This window comes from Oncorhynchus mykiss, chromosome 27 (assembly GCF_013265735.2).
Source record: "Oncorhynchus mykiss isolate Arlee chromosome 27, USDA_OmykA_1.1, whole genome shotgun sequence".
Lineage (NCBI taxonomy): Eukaryota > Metazoa > Chordata > Actinopteri > Salmoniformes > Salmonidae > Oncorhynchus > Oncorhynchus mykiss.
Window position 1 is genome coordinate 40,621,463 of NC_048591.1, and position 19,936 is coordinate 40,641,398.

Sequence of the window (19,936 nt, forward strand, 5' to 3'; positions counted from 1 at the left end):
ATTCTAGACGATTATGTGCTTCTAACTTTGTGGCAACAGGTTGGGGAAGGCCCTTTCCTGTTTCAGTATGAAAATGCCCCCGTGCACAAAGCGACAGTCATACAGAAATGGTTTGTTGAGATCGGCGTCGAAGAACTTGACTGGCCTGTAGAGCCCTGACCTCAACCCCATTGAAAACCTTTGGGATGAATTAGAACGCTGACTATGAGCCAGGCCTAATCGCCCAACATCAGTGCCCGACCTCACTAATGCTCTTGTGGCTGAATGGGCGCAAGTCCCCACAGCAATGTCCCAACATCTAGTGGAAAGCCTTCCCAGAAAGGGTGGGGGCTGTTATAGAAGCAAAAAGGGGGGGGGGGGGGGGCATCTCCATATTAATGCCCATGACTTTGGAATGAGATGTTCAACGAACAGGTGTCCACATACTTTTGGTCATATAGAGTAAATCTAGACATTTTGATTAGTTGGTAAAGAGTGTGAGAAGATTCAACTGAGACTTCTTTACTAAAGCTTGGTTTTCCATTATACACATTTCATAGTTGAAACTGCATGCAGGGACTTGGTTTGAGGCACGTTACCAAGGAAGAACGAGCTGTTTTAAACCAAACAAACAAAAAAAAAGAATATCAAACACAGAATTGCATAAATTAATCTTATTTCAATATTGCAGTAAAATCCAACTACAAAAATTAAACATCCATTAATTAAGCGATTTTTGTTTTCCAAGTAGACATATGCATCATAAAATAGACAATTAAAGGCAACACAAAGGGAGAGACGCTAACGACAAGTTGCAATTAAGACCGTTAAGGAACAGATTCATTTTGCATTGGGTATTCAGCTGTCATAACAAAATAATATTGAAGGTGAGGGGTACAAAGTCGAACACAGAGGCATGTAAAATCAGTATTATCACACAGTAAAACATTACCTACAGGCTGGACGTGGGGCAGACAGGGGTCCTAATTAAAAAGACATTCAGGTCCAGTAAAACAGTTAGTCCTGGTCTAACGTAGGACTCTCTCAGTAAATTAGTGTTGAAAACATTGAACTGAGAGCCAGATTACTGGCAATGCCTACTCAGGAGTCCTCTAGTCACGATGGCCACTGCCAGTTTTCAATTTGGCCCTATAAAAAAAAGGGGGGATGCTTTCGTGATTGGGTTTTAAAATCCATCAGCTGTAAGTACTAGAACTTCCCAAACGCGTTAGGAAAGCACCAAGGCTTTATGTGCAAAAGTTGCTCCTACACAACTGTAGGAGGTGCCACGTGCCAGCATGATCACGATAACGACAAAGGTGTTCACACAACAATTGTTGTTTTGACTATAGTAACATTTTAATTAATTCTCAGTCCTTTTGTCATCTTGTTTCTCTTAAATAGCATATATTGCAGCATGAAGTAACAGTTCTCACCAGGCAGGGGGCGTGTCAAACAAAGGGGAAGAGAAAATAAAAAAAAACAGGCACAGAAAAGGACACCCCGTCATTTTGGGGGCTTCCCAAACAGTTACCAATCTCTGGAAATCAACTAATATTTTCGTTTGGCCGCTGTTGGTAGTTTAACATCACATTTTTCATTTAAGTGGACCGTCAACAAAAACCAAAATCTAATTTCACCACAGCTTAATCTACATTTGGCAACAACAAAAAAAAGTTTAAAAAAAAAATAATAATAATAATGTGATATTGGTCACAGTTTCTCTGCTAAATGACTTTCAGACAGGCAGCCCCTGTCTGTCTCTTTGCACAGTATACAGTTGGAACGGAAATGGTTGAGTAAAAATCATCTTGGGACAAAAAGACTCATCGGCAGTGGAACATAAAAGCCAAAATGCAATGGAAGACTAAAGCCACGGGCAAGTTGCTGCTCTTCCTTTAACCTGTATGTCATACAAGTATGTTGTTGTTTTCTCTTTCTTCTGTCGTTGGTCTCACGCTGCAATCTGAGGCACGCCGTTTACACAATCCACTTCCTGAACTCTCACTCTCTTAACCTTTGAATTTCAACTGGCTGTTTCCAAAAACAGGAAGCAGCACTTATGCCAAAGAAGGAAAAAAAATAATGCATTGTCACGCATGAAGAAACTGATCCAAAAATAAGGATGAATAGTCATCATATCTATAATAACAATAATACAAACACACCTCCCAAAAACTGAGCGGGGGGGAGGGGGGGGCAGAGTAGCGGCTTCAGGTGTGTGCTGGTCACAGTACTGCCTGCTTTCCATGGGAATGTTCTAGAGAGGGGGGGGGGGTGATCTGAAAGGAGAGGTGAGATGGGGGGGGGGGATAGGTGTTAGGAGAGGGAAAGAAAAGAGGAGAAGAGGACGAGAGGAGCTCACATCTCCTCTCTCCATGAGCTCTACTCCCACTCTGTGGTGCCAGGAGGTTTGGAGGTCAGGTCAAACATCACCCGGGAGATGCCAGGGATCTTCTTGATCTCATTTACCATCTTCAGCACCACCTGGGGAGGCGAGAGAGAGAAGGGTTAGAGCTGGAGACTGTGGTTTATACTGAGAGTAATGTCTGATCCCCATCTCGTGGTGACTCGTAATACCTCCTCGGGGATGTGGTTTCCGGGCGTGGCAGGTATCCCGGTCATGAAGTCGCTGGTGATGAACGTTCTTACCACCACAGAGCGTCGGCAGGACGGCTGCCTCTGTGAGGAATCACGGTCAAAGTGCAGAGGGGTCAGGATGACAGGCATCTGACTGATCTTCCCAGAGTAACCTGGGAGAAAGAGGGTACAGAGGGGTCAGGATGACAGGGTTAGCAACGAGCACCTCATGAAGGGAAGTTGGTTCTACAGGGATGGGGGGTTGAAATTATTTCACTATTCAAATAGCATCATGATGCATCGGACATCTGAAACACGTTTTTGTTTAAACTTAAGGTTTAAACCCGAGTAATGCTGCACGAGGGAGAAAGGCTAACGCTCTGTTGCTGCATCTGTAGACAGTCTGGTGTGTGTGTTGGGAGCGACCAGACGGCGGGAGAGCGAGACGCCAACGCAACGCTAGCTAACATGTAGCAGCCAAAATGTTATTTATTATCCCATATAATAGCTAGCTAGGCTAATTAAGGCTGCACGCGGTGTTCTCTTCCCAACCCCATAAAACAGCAGCCTATCAAACCAAATCGTATTTTTCCACACGCGCCGCATCCAACCTGTCGGTAGCTCTTTGTAGCCTCCTTCTCATTTCGATAACTTTTTGTCATTTTATTTCATCTTGCGTTGCATTACTGAACCGTGCACATCATAAAAACTACCTTGAAAAAAAGTGAGTCGTTTCCAATACGTTAATAATTTGAAAGTGTCCTTGTATGTAACAAAGTCCCATTGATGTTTTAATTTAATTCTGAAAAAGCATTTGTGTCATAGGCCTGTAAATTTCTCTCTCGCCAAAATGAATACTGACACAAGTATTTCAATACTAACGTCTGTTTAAATATTGGAATAAACCGGTGCACATCCCTAGAGTTCTACACATTGTATTTCTATACTCTGTCCCCTGCTCTACACTGAATCCTATAATCATTTCTATCCGGCCCTTCTGCTCCCCTCCTGAAGCAGGAAACCACTTACCAGACTCTCTGAGGATGGAGTGGGCCACAAAGTCCGCCTGTCTGAGTGTGCTGAGAACGCCCGTGGTCAGGAAGGTGGGGGTGACGTCTGTGGGGGGCTCCTTCACGTGGGACCCAAATACATACACAACTCTGGAGAGAGGCAGAGGAGAGGAAAGACGGTCCATGTGGCATCCTGCTAGCAGTAACTGGTTCTACTTCTTCTACTGTGTACTGTGTGTGTTACCTGTTGATGGCGTGGCACATGCGAGGGATGAGTCTGGCCAGGAACATGAGGGATTCCCAGTGTGGAGCCTCTTTACTGGTGACCCCACACACATAGCTATAGGACCGACAGTCACCCTACACACACAGACAGAGAGAGAACAGGTTAGGAGCCTCTTTACTGGTGACCCCACACACATAGCTATAGGACCGACAGTCACCCTACACACACACACACACAGAGAGAGAGAGAGAACACACGCTAAAGCTTCCGCTATGATCACTTATATACGCTGTAGAGGTTCACTTGACCAACACTTCATTATTGTGATGATTAGTTAATCAAAAGTGATCTATCGCGTCCATCCTTCACATTTAGACTTCACTATGAGACTCTGGGGTTATTTGAGGTCTTTCTCTTCTCCCTCTGCTCCCAGCCAAACTCCACAGAGAACAATAAGCCCCTCTCTGTTAATACACTCCTGTCTCTCTCCTGGTCCACTTACCAACACACAGTCACACTTTCTGAGGTAAAAATAGCACTCCGTCTCTCCCGCCTCCCTTATCCAACACACATTCACTGTTTCTGAGATAAATATATCCCTCAGTGGCTTTCAGCAGGAAGGGTGGAGGAGACATCCACCACTGACTGGGCGGAGCCAGCTGTGTCATCATTCCATTACCATGCACTTGTCAACAGACTGAGATTGTTTAACCACAGCCTGAAGGACATTAACAGACAGAGCAGTAAAATCTCCAAAATACCCGTTGGCAGACATTGCCCCTTAACCATAGATCTAGGATCAGATTACCCCCTCCCCAACACTAACCTTAACCATTAGCTGGATAAACAAATATCAGCGATTATGGGAAGAGGTCTACCTACTCAGCCCTGGCAGTAGCAGTGCCATCCTGTTATAGTGAGAGAGGGAGATGGCTGCTGAGTGAAGGAATAACAGGGAGCATCTAACTAGTCCTGGCGTGGCTGCTGAGTGAAGGAATAACAGGGAGCGTCTAACTAGTCCTGACCTGGCTGCTGAGAATAACAGGGAGCGTCTAACTAGTCCTGACGTGGCTGCTGAGTGAGGGAATAACAGGGAGCGTCTAACTAGTCCTGGCGTGGCTGCTGAGTGAAGGAATAACAGGGAGCGTCTAACTAGTCCTGACCTGGCTGCTGGGTGAAGGAATAACAGGGAGCGTCTAACTAGTCCCGACCTGGCTGCTGGGAATAACAGGGAGCGTCTAACTAGTCCTGACGTGGCTGCTGGGAATAACAGGGAGCGTCTAACTAGTCCTGACCTGGCTGCTGGGAATAACAGGGAACGTCTAACTAGTCCCGACGTGGCTGCTGGGAATAACAGGGAACGTCTAACTAGTCCCGACGTGGCTGCTGGGAATAACAGGGAGCGTCTAACTAGTCCTGACCTGGCTGCTGGGAATAACAGGGAGCGTCTAACTAGTCCTGACGTGGCTGCTGGGAATAACAGGGAGCGTCTAACTAGTCCTGACGTGGCTGCTGAGTGAAGGAATAACAGGGAGCGTCTAACTAGTCCTGACGTGGCTGCTGAGTGAAGGAATAACAGGGAGCGTCTAACTAGTCCTGACGTGGCTGCTGAGTGAAGGAATAACAGGGAGCGTCTAACTAGTCCTGACCTGGCTGCTGAGAATAACAGGGAGCGTCTAACTAGTCCTGACCTGGCTGCTGAGAATAACAGGGAGCGTCTAACTAGTCCTGACCTGGCTGCTGAGTGAAGGAATAACAGGGAGCGTCTAACTAGTCCTTACCTGGCTTCTGGGAATAACAGGGAGCGTCTAACTAGTCCTGACGTGGCTGCTGAGTGAAGGAATAACAGGGAGCGTCTAACTAGTCCTGGCGTGGCTGCTGGGAATAACAGGGAGCGTCTAGTCCTGATGTCAGAGACCAAACCACAGGCTAACATTAGGCCCGAGCTCCACCACACACTGTCAGAAGAGAGAGGGACAGAAAAGGAAATAAAGACTGTACTGTGTTCTGTATTGTGTTGTCTGTTCTACTGTGTGTAGACACTATGGAGCTCTTAATGCAAACAAAGCTTGTATGAATTTGAGAAATAAACCAATGGAAAAACAGACCGAGACATGTAGACCACTGGGTCATAAAGGCTGTTGACCATATAGCCTAGGTAATGTAGTGGTAATGTAGTGGGGCAGACAGCCATATAGCCTAGGTAATGTAGTGGGGCAGACAGCCATATAGCCTAGGTAATGTAGTGGGGCAGACAGCCATAGAGCCTAGGTAATGTAGTGGGGCAGACAGAGCCATAGAGCCTAGGTAATGTAGTGGGGCAGACAGCCATATAGCCTAGGTAATGTAGTGGGGCAGACAGGGCCATATAGCCTAGGTAATGTAGTGGGGCAGACAGCCATAGAGCCTAGGTAATGTAGTGGGGCAGACAGAGCCATAGAGCCTAGGTAATGTAGTGGGGCAGACAGAGCCATATAGCCTAGGTAATGTAGTGGGGCAGACAGAGCCATATAGCCTAGGTAATGTAGTGGGGCAGACAGAGCCATATAGCCTAGGTAATGTAGTGGGGCAGACAGAGCCATATAGCCTAGGTAATGTAGTGGGGCAGACAGAGCCATATAGCCTAGGTAATGTAGTGGGGCAGACAGGGCCATATAGCCTAGGTAATGTAGTGGGGCAGACAGAGCCATATAGCCTAGGCAATGTAGTGGGGCAGACAGAGCCATATAGCCTAGGTAATGTAGTGGGGCAGACAGAGGCATATAGCCTAGGTAATGTAGTGGGGCAGACAGAGGCATATAGCCTAGGTAATGTAGTGGGGCAGACAGGGCCATATAGCCTCGGTAATGTAGTGGGGCAGACAGCCATATAGCCTAGGTAATGTAGTGGGGCAGACAGGGCCATATAGCCTAGGTAATGTAGTGGGGCAGACAGGGCCATATAGCCTAGGTAATGTAGTGGGGCAGATAGAGCCATATAGCCTAGGTAATGTAGTGGGGCAGACAGAGCCATATAGCCTAGGTAATGTAGTGGGGCAGACAGAGACATATTGCCCAGTGGGTAATGTAGTGAGGTACACATACATAGTGCCCAGTGGGTAATGTAGTGAGGTACACATACATAGTGCCCAGTGGGTAATGTAGTGAGGTACACATACATAGTGCCCCGTGGGTAATGTAGTGAGGTACACATACATAGTGCCCAGTGGGTAATGTAGTGAGGTACACATACATAGTGCCCAGTAGGTAATGTAGTGAGGTACACATACATAGTGCCCAGTGGGTAATGTAGTGAGGTACACATACATAGTGCCCAGTGGGTAATGTAGTGAGGCAGATATACATAGTGCCCATTGGGTAATGTAGTGAGGCAGACATACAGTGCCCAGTGGGTAATGTAGTGAGGTACACATACATAGTGCCCCGTGGGTAATGTAGTGAGGTACACATACATAGTGCCCAGTGGGTAATGTAGTGAGGTACACATACATAGTGCCCAGTAGGTAATGTAGTGAGGTACACATACATAGTGCCCAGTGGGTAATGTAGTGAGGTACACATACATAGTGCCCAGTGGGTAATGTAGTGAGGCAGATATACATAGTGCCCATTGGGTAATGTAGTGAGGCAGACATACAGTGCCCAGTGGGTAATGTAGTGAGGCAGACATACATAGTGCCCATTGGGTAATGTAGTGAGGCAGACATACAGTGCCTAGTGGGTAATGTAGTGAGGTACACATACATAGTGCCCATTGGGTAATGTAGTGAGGCAGACATACATAGTGCCCATTGGGTAATGTAGTGAGGCAGACATACATAGTGCCCAGTGGGTAATGTAGTGAGGCAGACATACATAGTGCCCAGTGGGTAATGTAGTGAGGCAGACACACATAGTGCCCATTGGGTAATGTAGTGAGGCAGACATACAGTGCCCAGTGGGTAGTGTAGTGAGGTACACATACATAGTGCCCAGTGGGTAATGTAGTGAGGCAGACATACATAGTGCCCAGTGGGTAATGTAGTGAGGCAGACATACATAGTGCCCAGTGGGTAATGTAGTGAGGCAGACATGCATAGTGCCCAGTGGGTAATGTAGTGAGGCAGACATACATAGTGCCCAGTGGGTAATGTAGTGAGGCAGACATACATAGTGCCCATTGGGTAATGTAGTGAGGCAGACATACATAGTGCCCATTGGGTAATGTAGTGAGGCAGATATACATAGTGCCCAGTGGGTAATGTAGTGAGGCAGACATACATAGTGCCCAGTGGGTAATGTAGTGAGGTACACATACATAGTGCCCAGTGGGTAATGTAGTGAGGCAGACATACATAGTGCCCATTGAGTAATGTAGTGAGGTACACATACATAGTGCCCATTGGGTAATGTAGTGAGGCAGACATACATAGTGCCCAGTGGGTAATGTAGTGAGGCAGACATACATAGTGCCCAGTGGGTAATGTAGTGAGGCAGACATACATAGTGCCCATTGGGTAATGTAGTGAGGCAGACATACATAGTGCCCATTGGGTAATGTAGTGAGGCAGACATACATAGTGCCCAGTGGGTAATGTAGTGAGGCAGACATACATAGTGCCCAGTGGGTAATGTAGTGAGGCAGACATACATAGTGCCCAGTGGGTAATGTAGTGAGGCAGACATACATAGTGCCCATTGGGTAATGTAGTGAGGCAGACATACATAGTGCCCAGTGGGTAATGTAGTGAGGCAGACATACATAGTGCCCAGTGGGTAATGTAGTGAGGCAGACATACATAGTGCCCATTGGGTAATGTAGTGAGGCAGACATACATAGTGCCCATTGGGTAATGTAGTGAGGCAGACATACATAGTGCCCAGTGGGTAATGTAGTGAGGCAGACATACATAGTGCCCAGTGGGTAATGTAGTGAGGCAGACATACATAGTGCCCAGTGGGTAATGTAGTGAGGCAGACATACATAGTGCCCAGTGGGTAATGTAGTGAGGCAGACATACATAGTGCCCAGTGGGTAATGTAGTGAGACAGACATACATAGTGCCCATTGGGTAATGTAGTGAGGCAGACATACATAGTGCCCAGTGGGTAATGTAGTGAGACAGACATACATAGTGCCCAGTGGGTAATGTAGTGAGGCAGATATACATAGTGCCCAGTGGGTAATGTAGTGAGACAGACATACATAGTGCCCAGTGGGTAATGTAGTAGAATTCTTCCGCTGCTCTGTTTGCTAAATACTTCAGTCCGAGACTCAAAATGAGCGGTGTTGTACCAAACAAAGTCATCCGTGATTGGATAATCTCTAACCAAATCAGAGTATGCAAGCCAAAAACAATGTTTTAAATGCTGCTTTACCCATGTGTGTTCTGGCTTTGGTCCAACCCCTCTGTGTCTGGGACCAATCAGTACGGTCAGAATGTGTTTCCGTTCTAGAAATCATCAGGGAGGTACTCGGGTCCAGATGCATTGCTGAGAAGAAACTAACGTCTGTGGGCGTGGCATAGCATTTGGACGGAGCAAGGAGTTTGGGTAACCAGACATGTTGACCACAGAGCCCAGTTTATTGGGGGGGAGAGAGAAAGAGAAGAGAGCGAGAGAGGTGTGTATGTGTGTGAAGAGGCCTATTTCAGCAGTACCAGAGGGAGCATTTTGGTCAGCTAGTGCCCTGACTCATACTCTCTTCATCAAGGGAGAAACAGAGGGATGGTCAGGGAGATGCTCTCAGAAAAGGGGAGATATGACTAAAGAGACTCCAGCATCAGAGGTGCTGAGCGATGAGCTGAAATTTCAGATTAGTTTACGTTTTTAAATATTAGAATTAAATAAAAATAAGTCTACATGTAACTGGTGTGAAATGGCTAGCTAGTTAGCTGTGCACACTAGTAGCATTTAAAATCGGTGACGTCACTCGCTCAGAGACCTTGAAGTAGTGGTTTCCCTGAAAGACACTAATGGTTGGCATCCACTGAAAGCTGCACAGCAACAACAACTGAGACCCAAAAGACACCCACCATGAGACCCACTAAATTTACCCAAGAAGAGGTAAACAAAAGAAAAACCCACACCAAACTTAAAAGACAGGAAGCAAACCAAAAAGTTGAGCAAAAACAAAAACAGGGGAAGATTGTTTGTTTAGAAATCAAAAATCAAATAGGGAACGACAACTAAAGGTGTTATATATATATCACCTGGGCCAGCACAGGTGAAACACCTTCCCACTAACGAGATGGACAAGCCAGCAAAGGTGTAACACATACTGACTAACGAGGTGACACCAATCGGTGCGCCCCGCGTGCTAACGAGCTATTCGCAGTGGCGACCCGTCATTCAGAGTCCCACCTGTTTAGCAAAATGAAATAAAATAATAATCATTGAGTTATTAAAGCTGCATATAAAACAGGTGTTTCAGCCTAGCTCAGTGCTTTCTGTGGTTGTGGGGCAGCCAGAGGAAAATACAGAGCGTAGGGGTTGGTAATGTTCTCTAGTTGGGTGTGTGGAACTAATGAACTTCTCCTCTGCAGCAGAGGTAACTCTGGGTGTTCCATTCCAGTGGCGGTCCTCATGAGAGCCAGTTTCATCATAGCTCCTGATGGTTTTTGTGACGGCACTTGAACAAACTTTCAAAGTTCTTGACATTTTCTGGATTGACTGACGTTCATGTCTTAAAGTAATGACTGTTGTTTCTCTTTGCTTATTTGAGCTGTTCTTGTCAGAATATGGACTTGGTCTTTTACCAAATAGGGCTATCTTCTGTATACCACCCCTATCTTGTCACAACACAACTGATTGGCTCAAACGCATTAAGAAGGAAGGAAATTCCACAAATTAACAAGGCACACCTGTTAATTGAAAAGCATTCCAGGTGACAACATCATGAAGCTGGTTGAGAGAATGCCAGAGTGTGCAAAGCTGTCATCAAGGGAAAGGGTGGCTACTTTGAAGAATCTCAAATATAAAATATATTTTGATTTGTTCAACACTTTCTTGGTTACTACATGATTCCATGTGTTTTTTCATAGTTTTGATGTCTTCACTATTATTCTACAATGTAGAAAATAGTACAAATAAAGAAAAACCCTTGAATGAGTAGGTGTGTCCAAAACTGACTGTTACTGTATGTATGTAAGTCAGAGGTCACATTCCGACAGGCACCTCATGTCAAGCAGTGCCTAGAGTGAATATACTGTAAGAAGTGTTACCTGGACTCCCACAGTCTTGATTGGCAGCAGGAAGGCATTGAGTGAATGTAGACTTGTGATCTGCAGGAGTTTCTCCTCCTCCTCGTCTGATATACACGACTTCACTCTCTGCAGCAACGTGTGGGGCTGGAGGGGCAGAGTAAGTTACGATTATTATTATTAGCTAGTCTGACATGCTAGAGTAAGTTATCAGCATGTTGGCGTATAAAGAAGGAGTTGGGATCTTTTGCAGAGCTCCATGTCCAAAACTCTGTTATTAGCACCGTGTTCCTGTCATAGACTAGTGACGCTCTGCTCTCTGACCTTTTTGACCATGGCAGAGAAGTCTGTGATGATCTTGAGGATGTTGTTGGTCTCAGCAAAGTCCTTACAGATGTAGGGCTCATCTGCACAGATCACTCTGATGGCCAGGCCAGGACCTACAGGAGAGGGTTTACAATACAGATCACTCTGATGGCCAGGGCAGGACCTACAGGAGAAGATGGGTTAACAATACAGATCACTGATGGCCAGGACCTACAGGAGAGGGTTAACAATACAGATCACTGATGGCCAGGACCGACAGGAGAAGATGGGGTTTACAATACAGATCACTGATGGCCAGGCCAGGACCCACAGGAGAAGATGGGGTTAACAATACAGATCACTGATGGCCAGGCCAGGACCTACAGGAGAAGATGGGGTTAACAATACAGATCACTCTGATGGCCAGGACCTACAGGAGAAGATGGGGTTAAAAATACAGATCACTGATGGCCAGGCCAGGACCTACAGGAGAAGATGGGGTTAACAATACAGATCACTCTGATGGCCAGGCCAGGACCTACAGGAGAAGATGGGGTTAACATTAAAGCCATAGACATTCTGCAAAACATTCTGCCATGTTCGTTCTAAATGTTCCATGACTATATACAGTTGAAGTGGGAAGTTTACATACACCTTAGCCAAATACATTTAAACTCAGTTTTTCACAATTCCTGACATTTAATCAGAGTAAAAATTCCCTGCCTTAGGTCAGTTAGGATCACCACTTTATTTTAAGAATGTGAAATGTCAGAATAATAGTAGAGAATGATTTATTTCAGCTTTTATTTCTTTCATCACATTCCCAGTGGGTCAGAAGTTAACATACATCCAATTAGTATTTGGTAGCATTGCCTTTAAATTGTTTAACTTGGGTCAAACATTTTGGGTAGCCTTCTACAAGCTTCCCACAATAAGTTGGGGGAATTTTGGCCCATTCCTCCTGACAGAGTAACGGAGTCAGGTTTGTAGGCCTCCTTGCTCGCACACGCCTTTTCAGTTCTACCCACACATTGTCTATAGGATTGAGGTCAGGGCTTTGTAATGGCCAATTCCAATACCTTGACTTTGTTGTCCTTAAGCCATTTTGCCACAATTTTGGAAGTATGCTTGGGGTCATTGTCCATTTGGAAGACCCATTTGCGACCAAGCTTTAACTTCCTGACTGATGTCTTGAGATGTTGCTTCAATATATCCATAATTTTCCTACCTCATGATGCTATCTATTTTGTGAAGTACACCAGTCTCTCCTGCAGCAAAGCACCCCCACAACATGACGCTGCCACCCCCGTGCTACACAGTTGGGATGGTGTTCCTCGGCTTGCAAGCATCCCCCTTTTTCCTCCAAACATAACAATGGTCATTATTGCCAAACAGTTCTATTTTTGTTTCATCAGAGCAGAGAACATTTGTCCAAAAAGTACGATCTTTGTCCCCATGTGCAGTTGCAAACAGTAGTCTGGCTTTTTTATGGAGGTTCTGGAGCAGCGGCTTCTGCCTTGCTGAGCAGCCTTTCAGGTTATAAGACTCGTTTTACTGTGGATATAGATACTTTTGTACCCGTTTCCTCCAACATCTTCACAAGGTCCTTTGCTGTTGTTCTGGGATTGATTTGCGTTCATCTCTAGGAGACAGAATGTGTCTCCTTCCTGAGCGGTGTGACGGCTACGTGGTCCCATGGTGTTTATACTTGCGTACAATTGTTTGTACAGATGAATGTGGTACCTTCAGGCATTTGGAAATTGCTCCCAAGGATGAAACAGACTTGTGGAGGTCTACAATTTTTTTTCTGAGGTCTTGGCTGATTTCTTCTGATTTTCCCATGATGTCAAGCAAAGGGGCACTGAGTTTGAAGGTAGGCCTTGAAATACATCCACAGGTACACCTCCAATTGACTCAAATTATGTCCATTAGCCTATCAGAAGCTCCTAAAGCCATAACATCATTTTCTGGAATTTTCCAAGCTGTTTAAAGGCACAGTCAACTAAGTGTATGTAAACTTCTGACCAACTGGAATTGTGATGCAGTGAATTATAAGTGAAATAATCTGTCTGTAAGCATTTGTTGGAAAAATGACTTGTGTCATGCACAAAGTAGATGTCCTAACCGACTTGTCAAAACTATAGTTTGTTAACAAGAACTTTGGGGAGTGGTTGAAAAACTAGTTTTAATGACTCCACCCTAAGTGTATGTAAACTTCTGACTTCAACTGTATATAACATTCTATTGTGTGTTGGTCCTAAATGTTCCATGACTATCTATATATATATATATATATATATATATATATATATATATATATATATATAGAACATTCTATTGTGTGTTGGTTCTAAATGGTCCATGACTAATATATATAAGGTTCTGCCCTGTGTGTACGGTGGGGTACTAACCAGGGAAAGGATGTCGACAGACGATGTCCTCTGGCAGTCCCAGTTCTCTGCCCAGTGCCCGAACCTCATCCTTATGGAAGTCCTTCAGCGGCTCAATGACTTTTCCCTGGAGGGAGTGAGAGAGGAGACAGCTCAGACCAGAGTTGTGGACTCAAGTCGCATGACTTGGACTCGAGTCACAAATTTCATGATTTGACAGAAAATAATAATAACTTCAGAATTGACTTGGACTTGAGACGGATGACTTGAAATTATTTGGCCAAGATTTGTAATGTTTTGTCATTCATTTTGTGGCACAGAGTCGAAGTGAATAACTCTCCACGCAGCCAGAGACTGTATCGGACTTTAAAAAAAGAAACAAAAAAAGATTGCCTAATGAAATGCACTCTTCCCCTCTGATTGGACCAGCAAACTGTCAATCAACACAGGACGGGTGAGTTAGCATAGTGAGTTTTGGGGGAATTGTATTTTAATAGGCTACATACATTTAATAGGCTACATTTGTATTTATACCTTGGCATATTCGATCTGGTCACTAACACAGGCCTACGGCATTACACCAAATTCTTGTTTCAAAATGATCACATTTTTGCTTCAGAACCAAAAAGTAGTGCATCTTGACTGTTTACCAGTCATTAGCATTGGTTTTCCTATTTCAGATAGGCCTAGTTTGCGTGGGTTATAATTCTATACCTCAGTGGTGGTACTGTCTGAAGATAGTTGTGATGTTGCACTACCTTTATTTCTGATGAAGATATAATTAATTAACTTTATTTTTTACGATATTTGAAATTGACTGCTAACGAATTCCTTTCAGTTCAAACTGCAGGTGGAAAACTATTTCTGTATCTTGCGGTTTTGAAAATGCATCACCACACTGTGTGTGTGTGTGTGTGTGTGTGTGTGTGTGTGTGTGTGTGTGTGTGTGGGGGGGGGGGACGCAAGCTTTGAACCACTCCTTTTTGTGGGTCGTGGGTCAAAACCACTGATCTACCGAACAGATAGCTGATTTGTTATCGGATCAGGTGCAGTGCAAACGTTACATTGCAGGGAGAGAGAGAGGATTGACGTAAATATTGTTTGGTGATAAGAATATGAACCGTTTACTTTGCAAGCTCACCAGCAATGGGGTATCAAGCAACAGTTAACTAGCATAGGTCTGCTGGTATTTTTGTATGTCAAAATTGCTTGAAATTGGCTTATTATGCTTGCATTTGGAATTTGTTGTCTGTAACGTGTGGGTGAATAAGGGAATCTGACAACGTTACTGTCGATGTGCAATGTTTACTTGATCCCTCTGCATTTAATACATGATACATCTTGTGTCACGCTCAATGCAGTCCCCACACACTCCACTTGTAGTCCATTAGTTCCTGGTGAAACACCCACCCAACTAGATTGTCATTAATTAATTATTATATGATCAAAATATGTTGTAGACAAAACAATGAAAAAGGTCTGTCTGGTAACCTCAATAAATAAGCAGATTTGTTGTTGAACAAGTCATTGCCTGTATAGATTTGTTGTTGTTGAACAAGTCATTGCCTGTATAGATTTGTTGTTGTTGAACAAGTCATTGCCTGTATAGATTTGTTGTTGAACAAGTCATTGCCTGTATAGATTTGTTGTTGAACAAGTCAGTGCCTGTATAGATTTGTTGTTGAACAAGTCAGTGCCTGTATAGATTTGTTGAACAAGTCGTTGTCTGTATAGATTTGTTGTTGTTGAACAAGTCAGTGCCTGTATAGATTTGTTGAACAAGTCGTTGTCTGTATAGATTTGTTGAACAAGTCAGTGCCTGTATAGATTTGTTGTTGTTGAACAAGTCATTGCCTGTATAGATTTGTTGAACAAGTCGTTGCCTGTATAGATTTGATGTTGTTGAACAAGTCATTGCCTGTATAGATTTGTTGAACAATTCGTTGCCTGTATAGATTTGATGTTGTTGAACAAGTCAGTGCCTGTATAGATTTGTTGTTGAACAAGTCAGTGCCTGTATAGATTTGTTGAACAAGTCGTTGTCTGTATAGATTTGTTGTTGTTGAACAAGTCATTGCCTGTATAGATTGTTGTTGAACAAGTCAGTGCCTGTATAGATTGTTGTTGTTGAACAAGTCATTGCCTGTATAGATGTTGTTGTTGAACAAGTCGTTGCCTGTATAGATTTGTTGTTGTTGAACAAGTCGTTGCCTGTATAGATGTTGTTGTTGTTGTTGTTGAACAAGTCATTGCCTGTATAGATGTTGTTGTTGTTGAACAAGTCGTTGCCTGTATAGATTTGTTGTTGTTGAACAAGTCGTTGCCTGTATAGATGTTGTTGTTGTTGTTGAACAAGTCGTTGCCTGTATAGATGTTGTTGTTGAACAAGTCAGTGCCTGTATAGATTTGTTGTTGTTGAACAAGTCATTGCCTGTATAGATTTGTTTTGTTGAACAAGTCGTTGCCTGTATAGATTTGTTGTTGTTGAACAAGTCATTGCCTGTATAGATTTGTTGAACAAGTCGTTGCCTGTATAGATTTGATGTTGTTGAACAAGTCATTGCCTGTATAGATTTGTTGAACAAGTCGTTGCCTGTATAGATTTGTTGAACAAGTCGTTGCCTGTATAGATTTGTTGAACAAGTCAGTGCCTGTATAGATTTGTTGAACAAGTCAGTGCCTGTATAGATTTGTTGTTGTTGAACAAGTCATTGCCTGTATAGATTTGCTGAACAAGTCGTTGCCTGTATAGATTTGATGTTGTTGAACAAGTCATTGCCTGTATAGATTTGTTGAACAAGTCGTTGCCTGTATAGATTTGTTGAACAAGTCGTTGCCTGTATAGATTTGATGTTGTTGAACAAGTCATTGCCTGTATAGATTTGTTGAACAAGTCGTTGCCTGTATAGATTTGATGTTGTTGAACAAGTCATTGCCTGTATAGATTTATTGAACAAGTCGTTGCCTGTATAGATTTGATGTTCTTGAACAAGTCATTGCCTGTATAGATTTGTTGAACAAGTCGTTGCCTGTATAGATTTGTTGAACAAGTCATTGCCTGTATAGATTTGTTGAACAAGTCATTGCCTGTATAGATTTGTTGAACAAGTCATTGCCTGTATAGATTTGTTGAACAAGTCGTTGCCTGTATAGATTTGTTGAACAAGTCATTGCCTGTATAGATTTGTTGAACAAGTCATTGCCTGTATAGATTTGTTGTTGTTGAACAAGTCGTTGCCTGTATAGATTTGTTGTTGAACAAGTCAGTGCCTGTATAGATTTGTTGTTGAACAAGTCAGTGCCTGTATAGATTTGTTGAACAAGTCAGTGCCTGTATAGATTTGTTGTTGTTGAACAAGTCATTGCCTGTATAGATTTGCTGAACAAGTCGTTGCCTGTATAGATTTGATGTTGTTGAACAAGTCATTGCCTGTATAGATTTGTTGAACAAGTCGTTGCCTGTATAGATTTGTTGAACAAGTCGTTGCCTGTATAGATTTGATGTTGTTGAACAAGTCATTGCCTGTATAGATTTGTTGAACAAGTCGTTGCCTGTATAGATTTGATGTTGTTGAACAAGTCATTGCCTGTATAGATTTATTGAACAAGTCGTTGCCTGTATAGATTTGATGTTCTTGAACAAGTCATTGCCTGTATAGATTTGTTGAACAAGTCGTTGCCTGTATAGATTTGTTGAACAAGTCATTGCCTGTATAGATTTGTTGAACAAGTCATTGCCTGTATAGATTTGTTGAACAAGTCATTGCCTGTATAGATTTGTTGAACAAGTCGTTGCCTGTATAGATTTGTTGAACAAGTCATTGCCTGTATAGATTTGTTGAACAAGTCATTGCCTGTATAGATTTGTTGTTGTTGAACAAGTCGTTGCCTGTATAGATTTGTTGTTGAACAAGTCAGTGCCTGTATAGATTTGTTGTTGAACAAGTCAGTGCCTGTATAGATTTGTTGAACAAGTCGTTGTCTGTATAGATTTGTTGTTGTTGAACAAGTCATTGCCTGTATAGATTGTTGTTGAACAAGTCAGTGCCTGTATAGATTGTTGTTGTTGAACAAGTCATTGCCTGTATAGATGTTGTTGTTGAACAAGTCGTTGCCTGTATAGATGTTGTTGTTGTTGTTGTTGAACAAGTCATTGCCTGTATAGATGTTGTTGTTGTTGAACAAGTCGTTGCCTGTATAGATTTGTTGTTGTTGAACAAGTCGTTGCCTGTATAGATGTTGTTGTTGTTGTTGAACAAGTCGTTGCCTGTATAGATGTTGTTGAACAAGTCAGTGCCTGTATAGATTTGTTGTTGTTGAACAAGTCAGTGCCTGTATAGATTTGTTATTGTTGAACAAGTCGTTGCCTGTATAGATTTGTTGTTGTTGAACAAGTCATTGCCTGTATAGATTTGTTGAACAAGTCAGTGCCTGTATAGATTTGTTGTTGTTGAACAAGTCATTGCCTGTATAGATTTGTTGAACAAGTCGTTGCCTGTATAGATTTGTTGAACAAGTCGTTGCCTGTATAGATTTGTTGAACAAGTCAGTGCCTGTATAGATTTGTTGTTGTTGAACAAGTCATTGCCTGTATAGATTTGATGTTGTTGAACAAGTCATTGCCTGTATAGATTTGTTGAACAAGTCGTTGCCTGTATAGATTTGATGTTGTTGAACAAGTCATTGCCTGTATAGATTTGTTGAACAAGTCGTTGCCTGTATAGATTTGTTGAACAAGTCGTTGCCTGTATAGATTTGATGTTGTTGAACAAGTCATTGCCTGTATAGATTTGTTGAACAAGTCGTTGCCTGTATAGATTTGTTGAACAAGTCATTGCCTGTATAGATTTGTTGAACAAGTCGTTGCCTGTATAGATTTGTTGAACAAGTCGTTGCCTGTATAGATTTGTTGAACAAGTCATTGCCTGTATAGATTTTTGTCGTTGAACAAGTCATTGCCTGTATAGATTTGTTGAACAAGTCGTTGCCTGTATAGATTTGTTGAACAAGTCGTTGCCTGTATAGATTTGTTGAACAAGTCATTGCCTGTATAGATTTGTTGAACAAGTCGTTGCCTGTATAGATTTGATGTTCTTGAACAAGTCATTGCCTGTATAGATTTGTTGAACAAGTCGTTGCCTGTATAGATTTGTTGTTGTTGAACAAGTCAGTGCCTGTATAGATTTGTTATTGTTGAACAAGTTGTTGCCTGTATAGATTTGTTGAACAAGTCAGTGCCTGTATAGATTTGTTGTTGAACAAGTCGTTGCCTGTATAGATGTTGTTGTTGTTGTTGTTGAACAAGTCGTTGCCTGTATAGATGTTGTTGTTGAACAAGTCAGTGCCTGTATAGATTTGTTGTTGTTGTATAGATGTGTTGTTGTTGAACAAGTCGTTGCCTGTATAGATGTTGTTGTTGAACAAGTCAGTGCCTGTATAGATTTGTTGTTGTTGTATAGATGTGTTGTTGTTGAACAAGTCAGTGCCTGTATAGATTTGTTGTTGAACAAGTCATTGCCTGTATAGATTTGTTGAACAAGTCGTTGTCTGTATAGATTTGTTGTTGTTGAACAAGTCATTGCCTGTATAGATTGTTGTTGAACAAGTCAGTGCCTGTATAGATTGTTGTTGTTGAACAAGTCATTGCCTGTATAGATTGTTGTTGAACAAGTCAGTGCCTGTATAGATTTGATGTTCTTGAACAAGTCATTGCCTGTATAGATTTGTTGAACAAGTCATTGCCTGTATAGATTTTTGTCGTTGAACAAGTCATTGCCTGTATAGATTTGTTGAACAAGTCGTTGCCTGTATAGATTTGTTGAACAAGTCGTTGCCTGTATAGATTTGTTGAACAAGTCATTGCCTGTATAGATTTGTTGAACAAGTCGTTGCCTGTATAGATTTGATGTTCTTGAACAAGTCATTGCCTGTATAGATTTGTTGAACAAGTCGTTGCCTGTATAGATTTGTTGTTGTTGAACAAGTCAGTGCCTGTATAGATTTGTTATTGTTGAACAAGTTGTTGCCTGTATAGATTTGTTGAACAAGTCAGTGCCTGTATAGATTTGTTGTTGAACAAGTCGTTGCCTGTATAGATGTTGTTGTTGTTGTTGTTGAACAAGTCGTTGCCTGTATAGATGTTGTTGTTGAACAAGTCAGTGCCTGTATAGATTTGTTGTTGTTGTATAGATGTGTTGTTGTTGAACAAGTCGTTGCCTGTATAGATGTTGTTGTTGAACAAGTCAGTGCCTGTATAGATTTGTTG

The 19,936-nt window shown here is 42.8% G+C and overlaps 1 protein-coding gene across 2 annotated transcripts in view; it reads right to left on the minus strand.

Moving 5' to 3' along the window:
- Positions 1-1,139: 1,139 nt before the first annotated feature.
- Positions 1,140-19,936, minus strand: part of LOC110508038 (GMP synthase [glutamine-hydrolyzing]) — a 31,922-nt gene continuing 13,125 nt past the window's right edge. Inside the window, exons 10-17 of one of the 2 annotated variants that reach the window (XR_005039972.1) lie at positions 13,693-13,798; positions 11,300-11,415; positions 10,997-11,122; positions 3,814-3,929; positions 3,589-3,719; positions 2,560-2,732; positions 2,300-2,466; positions 1,140-2,200 (exon numbers count right to left, since the gene is read on the minus strand). Coding sequence is in view for 1 of the 2 variants with exons in the window: in XM_036964881.1 (XP_036820776.1) it covers positions 2,365-2,466; positions 2,560-2,732; positions 3,589-3,719; positions 3,814-3,929; positions 10,997-11,122; positions 11,300-11,415; positions 13,693-13,798 (870 nt within the window). In the remaining variant the exon portion in view is untranslated. Of the gene's footprint in view, positions 2,467-2,559; positions 2,733-3,588; positions 3,720-3,813; positions 3,930-10,996; positions 11,123-11,299; positions 11,416-13,692; positions 13,799-19,936 lie in introns of both variants that reach the window. The other variant, XM_036964881.1, reaches the window with a different exon arrangement.